At 51.1% G+C, this 13,003-nt stretch overlaps 4 protein-coding genes across 4 annotated transcripts; 2 read left to right on the top strand and 2 right to left on the bottom strand.

Annotated features, from left to right (window-relative positions):
• Nucleotides 1–410: 410 nt before the first annotated feature.
• On the bottom strand, nucleotides 411–1,346 carry N7537_005295 (Short-chain dehydrogenase/reductase SDR; the record flags this gene model as incomplete). Its single annotated transcript, XM_056896352.1, has 1 exon — nucleotides 411–1,346. One exon carries the CDS (start codon nucleotides 1,344–1,346, stop codon nucleotides 411–413), a length of 936 nt encoding a protein of 311 aa, XP_056752137.1.
• Nucleotides 1,347–2,140: 794 nt separating this feature from the next.
• N7537_005294 (DUF3716 domain-containing protein) lies at nucleotides 2,141–3,352 on the top strand (the record flags this gene model as incomplete). The annotated part of the gene is made up of 2 exons (XM_056896351.1): nucleotides 2,141–2,366; nucleotides 2,424–3,352. 2 exons carry the CDS (start codon nucleotides 2,141–2,143, stop codon nucleotides 3,350–3,352), a joined length of 1,155 nt encoding a protein of 384 aa, XP_056752136.1.
• Nucleotides 3,353–3,510: 158 nt separating this feature from the next.
• N7537_005293 (uncharacterized protein) lies at nucleotides 3,511–8,669 on the bottom strand (the record flags this gene model as incomplete). Its single annotated transcript, XM_056896350.1, has 2 exons — nucleotides 3,511–7,614; nucleotides 7,674–8,669. The coding sequence occupies 2 exons, from the start codon at nucleotides 8,667–8,669 to the stop codon at nucleotides 3,511–3,513; spliced, it is 5,100 nt and encodes a 1,699-aa protein (XP_056752135.1).
• A 2,472-nt stretch (nucleotides 8,670–11,141) lies between these two features.
• Nucleotides 11,142–12,857, top strand: N7537_005292 (uncharacterized protein; the record flags this gene model as incomplete). Its single annotated transcript, XM_056896349.1, has 3 exons — nucleotides 11,142–11,268; nucleotides 11,429–12,066; nucleotides 12,096–12,857. The coding sequence occupies 3 exons, from the start codon at nucleotides 11,142–11,144 to the stop codon at nucleotides 12,855–12,857; spliced, it is 1,527 nt and encodes a 508-aa protein (XP_056752134.1).
• Nucleotides 12,858–13,003: the final 146 nt, after the last annotated feature.

Below are 13,003 nucleotides of genomic sequence, written 5' to 3'. Positions count from 1 at the left end.
TTTTAGAGCCGTATTTGCGTACTGTCGAGTCTGCTTGCATGGAGAAGGTGAGGCGAAAGTTCAGTCATTTCTAGCCGAACAAACTAACAATGCCCGTCTCAGCTTCGAAGAGAGTGGACAAGACCGAGGAAAGCCGAACCAAAGAGAGGGCCCATGACCCAAGAACGATGTATGATAGAGTCCTCCTGATCCCTCGTCCAGCCCTGAGCACCATGTCCAAAACATACATACGTTAATATCAGTGCAACTGGAGATCAGTGCTTCTCAGACTATTGTAAATAACGTCAGATGGTAGATGACTACATCGAAATTGGGAGGGATAACTACAGAAGTGCTTTGTGTCAGGTCAAACATCATTAAGATCAGCGCGACAACGTTAAACTATCGGGACGAAGTATATTACAAGATTACTAAAAGCCATGTTCCTTGAACTCTCGTTCCGTCCATTGCCACAATTCCTCCGCTTTGTCCATGTCACTCTCGATGCCCGTTCTTTTCGCTTCCTTGAAGAAAGGGATGTAGTACGCTCCGTTCTTCACTTCAGCAGAGTCAGCGGTACTTGCCCATAGCTGATTGAGCGCGCCAGTAGGAACATCCACGGAAGCCACTGAGCTGAACAGCCGAAAGATAAAAGAGAGTACTGGGTTGGCTGTCATTCCACCTGCAATATTCGTCCGGACAAGCCCGGGGTGTAGAGAAACCGACTTGATACTAGGAAACTTCTTGGCGCAAGACCTCGCGAAGTATATGTTGGCGAGTTTGGAGTGACCATAACGGGCGACGGTGCTGATCTCGGTGAGCGGTGTCTTCACCTGCGTGAGAAGTATACCGGTTTTGGGAGCGTTTCGGTATATCTCAGAGCTAATGTTTACAATACGAACATCAGCCCTAGTATCAGCAGTCTTGGTGAGGATCGGTAGAAGTAGTCGAGTCAGTAGTGCCGAACCCATGTAATTTGTGCCAAATTGGGCCTCATAACCATCCTTGGTCAAGCCTGGCGGAGGAGCAAAGATACCGGCGTTGTTGATAAGAATATCGAGACGGTCGTTTGTGGACAGGAATATTTCAGCCGCGCGTTTAATGGAGGCGAAAGACGCAAGATCTATGTCCAGAAACAAGATCTCCGCGGAAGGAACCTCTCGTTTGATATCAAGAATTGCTTCTTCTGCTTTCTTGACGCTGCGAGCGCCCATATATATCTTTGTGGGATTGTGCGCCGCCAATTGCTTTATGGTTTCTTTTCCGAGACCATTGTTGCCCCCAGTCACCAGAATGACCCGCCCAGAAAGGCTTGGAATATCCTTTCTAGGGTCAAAGGAGTGGCTCTTGCCGAAAAGAAAAGACATTTTCTTTACTTAAAACAATAGATGCTGAATTTCCGACGTCAACCGTGAAGTTATACTATCATTTTAGTGATGAATCATCACCCCGAGCCTCGGCTCGGACCCGGGGTGACTATTAACACCATAATTGACCGCCGGCCTTTTGTATCGTCCCGTCCATCATCTTTATCGAATACCGAGTCGAGTACATGGTGGGAACAGGATTTGAGATTCTGTTAGGATCGCATGGTTTTCATTGGGTAGTAGTAATTACTAGCTAAATACAGAATGTATTACATCAGCGCCAAGCAAGGGCTTGGCCCAGAGAAAACCCCTTGGTAATAGGCACTCGCTACCAATGACTTGGCCGAGTGCCAAGAAGTATTGTCCTGAGGCATCCAGCAAGTGGCTGCCTCAGGCACCGAGAGTAAGCAAACCCTGCAAACCTCTCGGGAGCACATCCCTCCCCACCAGATCTAGCTTACCGCCCCGGAAGCTGTAAAAATGAGGCCATACAGACTCCCCGAATAGGCAATATAGTAGGCCCAGTAGGATGAGGGGCCAACAAGTGCTTTGTTTGGGGGCATTAGAAGGCGAGAGAACTGCTAAGTGCATATTGCTTCCCTTTCTTTGTGCTCCAGCAAGCAGTTCTCTTTGTTCTTGCCTGCTCGGTTAATATGGCAAACAAGCCTGCCTAAGCATAAATACCCCCATCTTTCCCCTTAGAGAAAACCTTCTCCTCTTCTTATTCCTCAGTCTCATCTCCCACTCCACTTTCTGTCGACATTGATCAACTTGTTGGTAAGTGATCCATCCCCATGTCGACCTCGCCAGGTGCTAACTCGTCACTTGCTGTAGTGACCATGTCGTTCCCCGCAGTAAACTCTCCTGCCGGGCCCTCGTCTGACCCTCTCGCCGCCCCCGTTGAGAACTCAGAGGGAAACGCCATTGACCTCCGGTCCCTTGGTGCTTCGTCTCCCTTGTCGGTGTCGCAAAACCCACTTGACATGGAGACCTCCTCCGTCGGAGCCTCGCAGCTTTCTGGTAAGTCTTACTTCCTACTCCACATTGGCTCCCCCACTTGCTGACTGACTTATGTAGCCGACCCGTCTCCGTCCCCTCGCTTCGTCAATCTTGACGCTGAGGATGCCACCGAGTTGCCAACTGGCCTCGATGATGCCCTGCAACCAGTCCTTCCCGATGAAGTGCGTGGTATGCTGGCTGCGTTGCAGGAAGAGTGGGTGAGGATCGGAGGTGATGTGGACTGGCCCCAAGTTGATGATACCTTCCAACTTCGTGCGGTCACGTCCCACAACCATCAGGTGGCCGTCATTGGCCAGTGCATCGGTGTCGCTGCTCCCTCCGGGGAGGAGTGTGCCCGGTGCCGACGCAGTGCTGGCTGCTTTGCTTCTTGCCGAGTCGTAGCTTTCCGTGAAAGCTCGGTCAAGAGCACTGTGGTCAGCCTGGGTTCCTGCATGTGTTGTCACTTCGCAGGTGTGGCTCGCGCTTGCTCCTTGCGCGTTGATGCCCCTGCCTGGGCTCTGGACGCGCTTCGTGTGCACTCCCCCGAGTTCCAGTTCCCGGCGGTCACTCCCACTAACAAGTCCCCCACCCAGCCCCCAACCCAGCCCCCGACCCCCTCTACTCCCCCTCGCTCTGCTGCTTCCCGCTTCCTTAGTTCGGTTTCTACCCGCCTGTCTCGCAAACGCCCCCGCATCTCCCCCTCCGCCGCCGATGTATCCCCTTCCCCCCATGTTGAATCAAGCGAGGAAGTGTCCGAGGAAGGTGCCCCCATTACCCCCAAGTGGCGCAGTGTGCTTACCCGTGGACTTTTTGAGGCCTCCCCAGATGTTAGGTTGCGGATGGAACGTCGTTTAACGGAGGAGATAGCTCAGATGCAGGTTAATATTGGTCTTGTACGTCGGGATTTGCGTGGTTTGGAGTCACTTCGGGGTCAGGAAGCAATGGAGCGAGCTGTAGTTAGTGGAGAAGTGGATTCTGTTTGGGCTGATCATGTTGACGATATCTAGGTTGCTGGGCACTTGTTGAAGCTTTTAAATTGTACTTGCCGAATACAAAGACTGTGGTTCTATCAATGACTTCCTCGTAGTCCCTTGTAGATTGTCTCTTCGTAGTATTTCGTAAGTCTTCGCTTGCTCGCTTTCTTGCTGCGGCAGCGGAATCCTTCTTATTGCGAATCCATCGCATAGCGACGTGGCCTGCGGAAAAGGTATGGAGATACTTGCTGCAGCGTCGGAGCGTCCTCCATGTGCTGATCTCCTTGGCCATCCTTTTCAGGGGCGTTGTCGTCAACTAGGTTCTCTCGTGGAACCTCTTCCACCTCTTCCTGGGCGGGTATCCAGTCCACTTGTTGGGACTCTTCTACCTCTGTCCGGGTAGGTATCCAGTCCTCTCGTTGGGACTCCTCCACCTCTCCCTGGGTGGATATCCGGTCTATTCGCTGGGACTCCTCTACCTCTCCCTGGGTGGTTGTCCAGTCCACTTGTTGGACTTCCTCTACCTCTCCTTGGGCAGGGACTGTGCTTTCTAGACCTTTCCTTCGGGTCTCCCCCACTTGCTGAGTGGGGACCCTAGCCGCTTGCGGCAACGTTTCATCCGGCGCGTGCGCCATATCCTCTGCTTCCGGCGCAGGTACCGTCTTTTTCGTTCTCTTGGCGGGTAGTGGTTGCTTCCTCGCTTTCGCTGCGATATTTCTAAGCACTTCCTCCCTCCCCACCAAGCGTGAGCGTACCCCTGAACGCTCCATTGCATCCCACTCGGCTCGAGAAATAGTGGCTAATTCGTGGTAACTAGGCGGTTCGTCGGAGTCCATATCAACCACTTCTCCGCCATCGAGCGGATGCCGAATATCCATACCTTCCCGTCGAAGCCGATGCTTGCCGCCTGACGACGTCCACAGCTGGTTGGGGTTATCGACAAAGGCGTCGACAAGGCGGCGGCCGTTCACCAAGTTCCTCAGTACCCGGCCATTGGGCTCAGCAAGTGCATACGTGCCAAGCGGGTGGGCTTTCAGGATCTTATACGGCCCGAACCACTGTGATTCGAACTTCTGTTTTGCCTCGTTCCGAACCAGTACCCACTTGCCCGGCTGCAGTGAGCAAGTGGTCACTTTCTCATCCTGGATTTTCTGGGCCCGGATGGCCTTGTGCAACAATCTCTCATTGGCCTCGGCTCTTGCATGATTAACAGCGAGGATCTTGCTATCCAGCTCCGCCGGGTCCCGGGACGAGGTTACTGGCTCGGTATCCCCTGGCAAGCGTGGATGCGTCCCGTATACTAAGTAAAAGGGACTTTTGCCTGACGTTGCATGTTCCCTAACCCTTGTGGCGAACAGGGCTTGGGCCAAGTAAAGATCCCATACTCTGGTGGGCTTGCCCATACAATACTTAGTGAGCATTCGTCCTAGCAAGCCGTTGAGATTCTCTACCTTCCCATTCGTTCGTGGGTGGTATGGCGTCGTTGTCCGGTGTTTCGCATTTACCAGCTTGATAAAGTACTGTACCGAGGCCGCGAGCAAGTTGGCGCCATTATCCGTCAAGAACTCCGCAGGTGCGCCATACACCGTGAAGATGTCGTCGTGGAGAAATTCGGCGACAGCTTCCTCTGTGGCCTCCGGCAAGGCTTTTGCAAGTGGCCAGCCAGTGGCGTAATCGATCGCCGTAATAATCCATCGGTTGCCGCTTGGCGTCGTGGGTAGCAAGCCGATAAGGTCAATGCCCCATCGTTCAAAAGGCTTGATGCCCGCGCTCGCTAAGTACTGGGACGCTTCTCGCTCGAAACTCTCATTTCTCGATTTCGACACTTGGCAATTCGGACAAAGGCGCACTACTTCCTCGGTGTCCTGCCGTATTCCGGGCCACCAAGCGCGGGTACGGAGCACTCCGCGCAGGCCTGGGTGGCCCAAGTGTCCATATTCCTCGTGCATCCGCTTCAGGAAGTCCTTCCTGAAAGGCGGCTCTAGATATGGGGCGGAGGATCCGTCCCCATATAGGTAGGTAAGCTTCGTATTCTCTTCCTGCGTTGCAGCTGTCGGCAAGGGCGATTCGTGTATCGCGAGCTTGCCAGCCCAACGCATGACTTCTCGGCGAAGCGACTTGTCGTCCGGCAAGCTACCGGCCGACATATATTGAATGGTGGCGGCAAGCCATTCCGCTTCGTCGAATCCGCCCACTTTTGTCATCATGTTTAGTTTTCCCCAAGCAGGTGCTTCCCAGGCCATATTAGCTGGTCCCTCTCCGAGAAAGTCGGGGCGCCGGCTAATAGCGTCGGGAATAATTGCTTCCTCTCCTTTCCGGTACCGTAGCTCGAGGTCATATGCCTGGAACTCGTCAATCCAGCGAGCAAGTCGCTTGCTGTACGCTCTCGTGGTTGCCAGGTATTGAAGACCCTCGTGGTCCGTGATGACCGTGGTCCTTGTTCCATTCTCCAGGTACCTGTCCCAAGTACGGAGGGCTTCCTTGATCGCAAGGAGCTCCTTTTCATGTACTGGGTAGTTCAACTCTGCGCCTTTTAGCTTGCGGCCGTCGAAGGCGACTGGGTGCGTCTTCCCGTCGTCACCCACTTGGCAGAGCACAAAGCCGATCGCCCATTCGGAGGCATCGGTTTCTATCGTGAAAGGCTTGGCCCGGTCAGGTTGAACAAGCACTGGGGCGCTGACAAGTGCCTCCTTTAGGCGTATGAAAGCCACTTCGCATTGCTCGGTCCAAGTGATCGGCCGGAACTTTTGCTTGCGCAGTTTCTCGTCGGCTTCCTTGGTCAAGTTGTGCAAGGCCACCGCTATTTTCGCGAAGTCTTTGACGAAGCGTCGGTAGTAGGTGGCCAAGCCTAGGAAGCGGCGAACTTCATTGACATTTGTTGGCCGGGGCCACTCCTTGATGACATCTAGCTTCATCGTGACGGCTTGAATCTTGCCGTCCCCGATGATATGGCCGCAGAATTCCAACTCTTTGGTGACGAACACGCACTTTTTCGGTTTGGCATAGAGCTTCTGCTTGCGCAAGCACTGCAGCACTTCCTCCAAGTGGGTGTAGTGCTCTGCAAGTGTCCTTGAGTATACCAGTATATCGTCCAAGTACACCACGACCGACTTGCCTAGGTAAGGGCGAAGTGTCTCGTTCATTAATGTCTGGAAGGTGGCTGGCGCATTACAAAGCCCAAATGGCATTGCTCTCCATTCGTACTTCCCCCAAATGGTGTTGAAGGCTGTCTTTGGTATTGCCTCCTTGGCCATCCGTACTTGCCAATATCCGGCCGCCAAGTCGATCTTCGACAAGTACTTGGCCTGGCCGACGATGTCCAGCAAGTCCTGAATCCTCGGGATGGGGTATCCATTCTTAGCGGTGAGTTCATTAAGGGCGCGGTAGTCGATACACATTCTCCACGCTCCTTCGGGCTTCTTGACGAACACCACCGGGAATCCCCAGGGACTGGCTGACACCTGGATCAATCCCCTATCCAGCAAGTCCTTCACTTGCTTCCTAAGCTCCTCGAGCTTCTCGTGGGACAGGGGGTAAGCATTCATGTTTACCGGGTCGGCGGTACCGGTATCAATGTGGTGGACGAAGTTGCGTTCGGGGGGTAACTCCTTCGGCAAGTCGTCGGGAAAGACGTCGGCGAACTTCCTGAGCAGCTTGGCCAAGCGAGGGTCGTTGGTCGTTGGTTCATGGTCCTCGCTCGCCGTGGCATAAAAGACTGCGTACTCGGTGTTCTTATCTTTTAGGGACCGGCGGACCTCCCTCTTTGACAGTAAGTTCAACGTCCCTTTCTCCTCCCCACTAAGTGCACGGCCGTCCGCTGCCTGCACTTCGTGATCTCCATTATGGTCGGTGAGCCACATCCTTTTCGTGGGGAAGCTAACGTGGGGGTCGTGCTCGCATAGGAAGTCGTTGCCGAGTACTACATCGTATCCTTCCACGTTGACTGCCCACACCACTTTCGTACCGGTCCACTTGCCCAGGCGAATCACCAGTTCCATCGTACCCTGGGTATACAGGGTCTCGCCGTTCGGTAATGACACTGGTAACGATCTGCGCTTGTCCCACTTGCCACCTAGGCGGCGAGCGGTTTTCAACGATACAAATGTATGGCTTGCTCCGCAATCTAGCAGCATACGGCAAGCGATGGGGTTTCCGGCTGCGGCGGGGCGATGGAGCGAGCCGTCGAAGAAGTTAAGGTCTTCCCCGAGAGCATTTAGTCTCATCACGGCTCGTTGGGTGTCCCGCCCTTTCCGGCTTTGGCTAAGCCCGTCATTTTGCTTGTCGGGGCGACGTGGCTTGGTGAGCGGGTCAGCAGGCTCGCCTAAGCTTGCTGACCCTGTCCTTTTCCCTTGACCTTGCAGTTTCTTTTGATGTGTCCTGGCTTGCCACACTTATAGCAAGTCCTCGTGTCCTGCATGGCCGATAGGTCCATGGCGTCGGGAAGCGGGGCAGTACGCCCATTCCTAACATAACGTGCTGGGCGGCCATACGCGGTTGCTTCCTGCGCGCTTCGTTCAAGCTCCAGCAGGAGGTTGACCGCTTCCTCGACGTTGGTCTCGGGTCGGCCCTGCTGCCTGAACCACTCTGCACGGAGGGTCGGGTTCAGTCCCGATACTAGTTGCAGAATATATCCTCTTTCCGAGGGGCTCTCTAGTAAGTTACGGGAGAGTTCCAGCAGGGCGGCGTGGTACGCGGATAGAGAGTCATTTCCTTGTTGCTTGTGCGTATACTCGCGCAAGCGATCTGACTCTGCCGTTCTTGGTTCGAACTTGGTCCGAACCCAGGCCTTGAAGTTCTCCCATGTGGTGATCCGTTCGCCAAGTCCTGCGTCTACTTGCTGGTTGGCCGTCCTCCATTTCACATGGGCGTCTCCGGCCAGCAAGCCCGAGGCAAAGGCTAGTTTGTACGTCTCGTCGTCGCTTCGGCCGCTCACCATTTGGCGGCGCAGGAAGTAGTCGTCGACGTCGTACAGCCAGTGGTTAGCAGCGTTGCCTTTCTGGTTGCCTTGGTACTTGGCCGGTTGGCCTAAGTCTTTTAGGCGGCCCGCGATCTCCGCTGGGTGAGGGCCGACTTTTGGCTCCATGGCCCTTGGGTTCTGAGCCAGTCCCGGGTCGAACGTTGTCGACATCGTAACGATGGCCTCGTATTGCACGGCCATCATTTCCGGGCTGTTGGTCACTTGTTGGAAGATTGCCAGCCTTTGCAGCGGCTCCGGCAAGCGGTCGAAGGCCCTCTGCATGTTCGCTGGCAGGTGAGCCCTAAAGATTCCGGGCGTCACGGCCTGGTCCGTCGGCGGGGTCGTCTCCGCTTGCTGGAACTGTTGCTCTTCTTCAAAGGGTTGGTTCTCCATTGTAACAAGTGGCTTCAATTGGGGTTTCGGCAAGTTGGTGCTTAGTCTTAGGAGCTTCTTGCTCTGTTCCTTTCCCAACTGCTTCTGCTTCTTGGGGGCCCCCACTTCGCCCCCAAGGATACGGATCCTTGACCTCTCGCAGAGTTTTTCTTGGTGTACCTCTATCACCAAGTCTTTGGTACCGGCTTGGTGAGAGGTCCACCGCACTCTGTTTCATGGTCCCTGGATCGAAAATTCCTCGCGGCAGGGGCTTGTTCGAAGCCCTCACCTGCTGCCTGGCTTCCTGGGTATGCTTGTTGGTCCCAGGAACCGGCGAGGAAGCATGGCTTCCTCCGTGGATGCCACTGCCTCCTCCCAGCTTACCGTAGGAGGTAAGGCCTTAGCAAGACATGCTACCAGATGAGATTCTGTTAGGATCGCATGGTTTTCATTGGGTAGTAGTAATTACTAGCTAAATACAGAATGTATTACATCAGCGCCAAGCAAGGGCTTGGCCCAGAGAAAACCCCTTGGTAATAGGCACTCGCTACCAATGACTTGGCCGAGTGCCAAGAAGTATTGTCCTGAGGCATCCAGCAAGTGGCTGCCTCAGGCACCGAGAGTAAGCAAACCCTGCAAACCTCTCGGGAGCACAGATTTTACCCAGCAAAATCATGTGACACTTGGTACCAGGCATAGCATACAGAAGTGCATATTACAGTCAGTCCTCAATGTCCGCGCAGATTGTTGAAATAGCAAATTTTATCATTTTTAGTTAGTTGAAGTTGTTAAGTTACCGGTTATCTATACTATATATTGTTCGTATACCAGCTTTCTATCAGTTATAAGCCCAGAATCGTTCTATTAAAACCTCGCTATCGTCGAAATTAAGGCGGAATTAATACTTACCGGCCCTTTCATAAATTTCATTTATTACAGACCCTCGCAAGTGAGGGTCCGCCACCCATATAGAATATTTCTTATACATTTCTTATACATTTCAATATAACTACCATCTACTATGTAACTAGTTATATAGTAAATTAACCAATATTATATAGGAAATAGATCAATTAGATACTACATTTTTAATATATAGAGTCAATTTAATCCCGGCTTCTTTGCTCTTCTATGCTTCCTAATCTCAATCAAGATCTTCGACCACTTCCGCTTCGTTTTTTCTTAGTCGGATTTCTCAGTTAATTTATATTCTTTGTACTTTATTGCTTTGACTTAGAATTAATGATACAGGTGATATGTATATTGTTACCAGCCAGTTCCTTAACGAAAAAAATGCATTTCAACTAGAATACTAAGTATAAGGAGTAAGAGAAAGGAAACAAAAGATCCTTTATAGGTCCTATATATGACAATATAGGGTTATCAAGGTAAACTCTGCCAGAGACTTCCGCTTTAGCGACGACGTTTGTAATGTTTATTTGATTGGTTGTGATAGGATCCTATAAAGGATCCTATCTTAGGGATTCCTTTCTTTCTTTTCCTTTCCCCTCTATGCTTTCTATTCTAGTTAAAATATACTCTTTTCGTTAAATAACTAGCTGGTAATACGCTTAAGGCTATATACTCTATGGTATATAGGTCGATTTAGTACTCGTAGTTTAGCTTTACACCTAACTTTATATATAAAGGAACCTAGGTATACTACCTAGGAAGTAGATTCAGAGAAGCATAGGAGTATATATTCTCAATCTATATCTATCTGCTACTTATCACCTCATAACCCAACGCTTATATAACAAAATTATAGAAAAGTAAGAAAGAAGAGGCGAGGGCAATGCGTAGTAGAGAGCCTTTCTCCCCACTACAGTAGCTAGGCTGGTAACGTGTCGTGTCGTCTGGTCGTCTATAATGCAAGCAGCATCATAGCCGACCAAGGCTATGACCTAGATAGTGATGACAAACCATTCAATCCACATTCGGCATATTCAACCAACAAGAGTGTCGAACACCTCCGGCCCTTACTCAAAAATTGCCGTTTTGGGCGCCGACACGGGTTCCAGAATTACTGGAAATATAGTTCACATCAAAGTTTGCTAGCGCTCTAAATCTTTGTAGCCTCATGGCTAGTTCTGGTTTACCGTTTTGAGCATCACGTATTCCATATTGGGAATGGAAGCGAGATTGGTTTCGTCTTATCTTTTGCGAAAGTTTCAGGCTCCCCTCCCCCGCAAACCACCGGACCTTGGGACCGGCAAAACTCGTTCTTTAGGTTTGCATCCAGTGAGTTGGTAAATGTATGAACTTATGCTATATATAAAGTAGGTTTGTTGCTTTCCTACATATGAAATCCAATTCACAAAGTCCCCCTAATTGTTCTCGCATACGTTGGGAAATTTCATGACACCTAGAGCGAAAGGAAGCATTCCTAACGTGTGAAATTCCTATCGTCTGTCGACTAAGCCGATGTATCTATTTAAGTCTTTCTCTTGACGTGTCTTCCACAACCTAGGTTAAATAACCCACAACGACAACATGGCCAACCGCGTTCCTCTCAACCCAGAGAAAAAGATTGCCGATGACTCGTCGATGGTTGACGGGAAGAATGGAGTAGCAGATCCCGAACCGGTAGCTGGCATCATGGATAACCTTAACCTTGAGCGTATGTCAAATCCACTTCATTATGGCGAAGTTAGTTATATATTGCAAATGACTGGTGCGTGTAGCAACTGCTTTGTCTCTTCCTTCTCAAACCCATCTCCCTCACACTCTTCAACACTCTTTCACAACCTCGGTTAAGATATTTGACACCTACCTAACAGCTATGGCCTCACCAAAAAAGATCGTTGTGATTGGCGGTACTGGAATGTTTGGCGGCTCGCTCGCTCGCTCCCTGAAAGACAATTCCGAGTTCGAAGTTGTGTTGACAACGCGCGATCCTAACTCGGCCACAGCCCGCAAGTGTCGCGAGCAGGGATATTTGTTGATAAAGGCCGACTCCTGGAATGCTGCCGAGCTCGATTCGGTGTTGGCGGGCGCCTATGGTGTGTTTCTCAACACAGACTCAGACGACCCGAACTTCAAAAATGAGGTCGGACTTCCGGAATACGCCATGGGCAAGATCGTGATCGACGCTGCCATCCGTCAAAGTGTCAAATACTTTGTTTTCTCAGGACTTCCACATTGTAACCGCCTTACGAATGGAGAAGCTTCCATCGTTTCCTTCGACAACAAGAACGCCATTGCCAACTACGGGCGTAAGGCTGGGTTTGAGGCTTTTGTTGAGGTCAATTCTGGCTGGGCTATGGATATTTTCTTCATGGAGACGTACGCGAATGCATTCGGCGGATTCGCGACCATTCCAGACTCAGAAGGCTTTCTCAGTTTGAAAGTCTTCCCTATGAGCAATGACCCGGAGCTGATCCCATGGACCTCCGTGAGAGACGATTACGGCGATGCTGTACATGCTGTTTTCTTACAGGGAAACAGATCATGCGGATGGCCAGTGATACCATGAAAAACATCACGCTTGAGACAGGAAGGAAAAGCGCTATCATCATCTTCGATAATGCTCAGATTCCCAATGCAGTCAAGTGGGCACATTACGGTGTGATGGGCAACATGGGCCAAATCTGCACCGCAACATCCAGGATTTTTGTACACGATAATATCTACGACACTTTCATTCAAAGTTTCAAAGAATACGTTGCGAAGGTCCAAGTCATTGGCTGCCCATTCGAGGGGGAAACGTACCAAGGCCCCCAAGTCTCCAAGGATCAATTTGAAAAGATTCTCGAATATGGCAGAATTGCCCAGGAGGAAGGTGCCGCAATCGTTGCCGGCGGCAAGGCTGCCGAAGGTCGACCCAACGGCAAAGGATACTTTGTGGAACCTACGATCGTTCGTGATGTGCAGCCGCATATGAGAATTTACAAAGAAGAGATCTTCGGGCCATTTGCGGTCTTCGTCAAATCCTCAACCGAGGCAGAAGCAATCCGGTTATCGAATGCGACAGAATATGGCCTTGCCACGGCTGTATGCTCAAGTGATATTACGCGGGCTCATCGCGTGGCTAACAAGTTGAAAGCCGGCATGGTCTGGATTAATTCCAGCAACAACAGTGATTTCTGCGTTCCTTTTGGTGGAGTGAAGCAGAGTGGTATTGGAAGAGAGTTAGGCCAGGCAGGGTTAAATGCGTACTCGCAACTCAAATCAGTTCATTTGAATCTGCAGTTGACAGAGCAGATTTAGAGTTGTGATGAATTTATCTAGTGTGGACTGAACGAATGACATGTCTATAGTAGATCAAAGATGTCGTTTAGTAGGAATTACTGTACGTAGTTTCTTCTTCTCCCTAACGCAATTCAGAGAGTTTCCAGTGTGCTCAGTACTTCTAT

Source organism: Penicillium hordei (genome assembly GCF_028827395.1).
Source record: "Penicillium hordei strain IBT 12815 chromosome Unknown utg000003l_segment0_segment0, whole genome shotgun sequence".
Lineage (NCBI taxonomy): Eukaryota > Fungi > Ascomycota > Eurotiomycetes > Eurotiales > Aspergillaceae > Penicillium > Penicillium hordei.
Note: the sequence above shows the minus strand (reverse complement) of the source record. Positions and strands in the feature narration are given on the sequence as shown.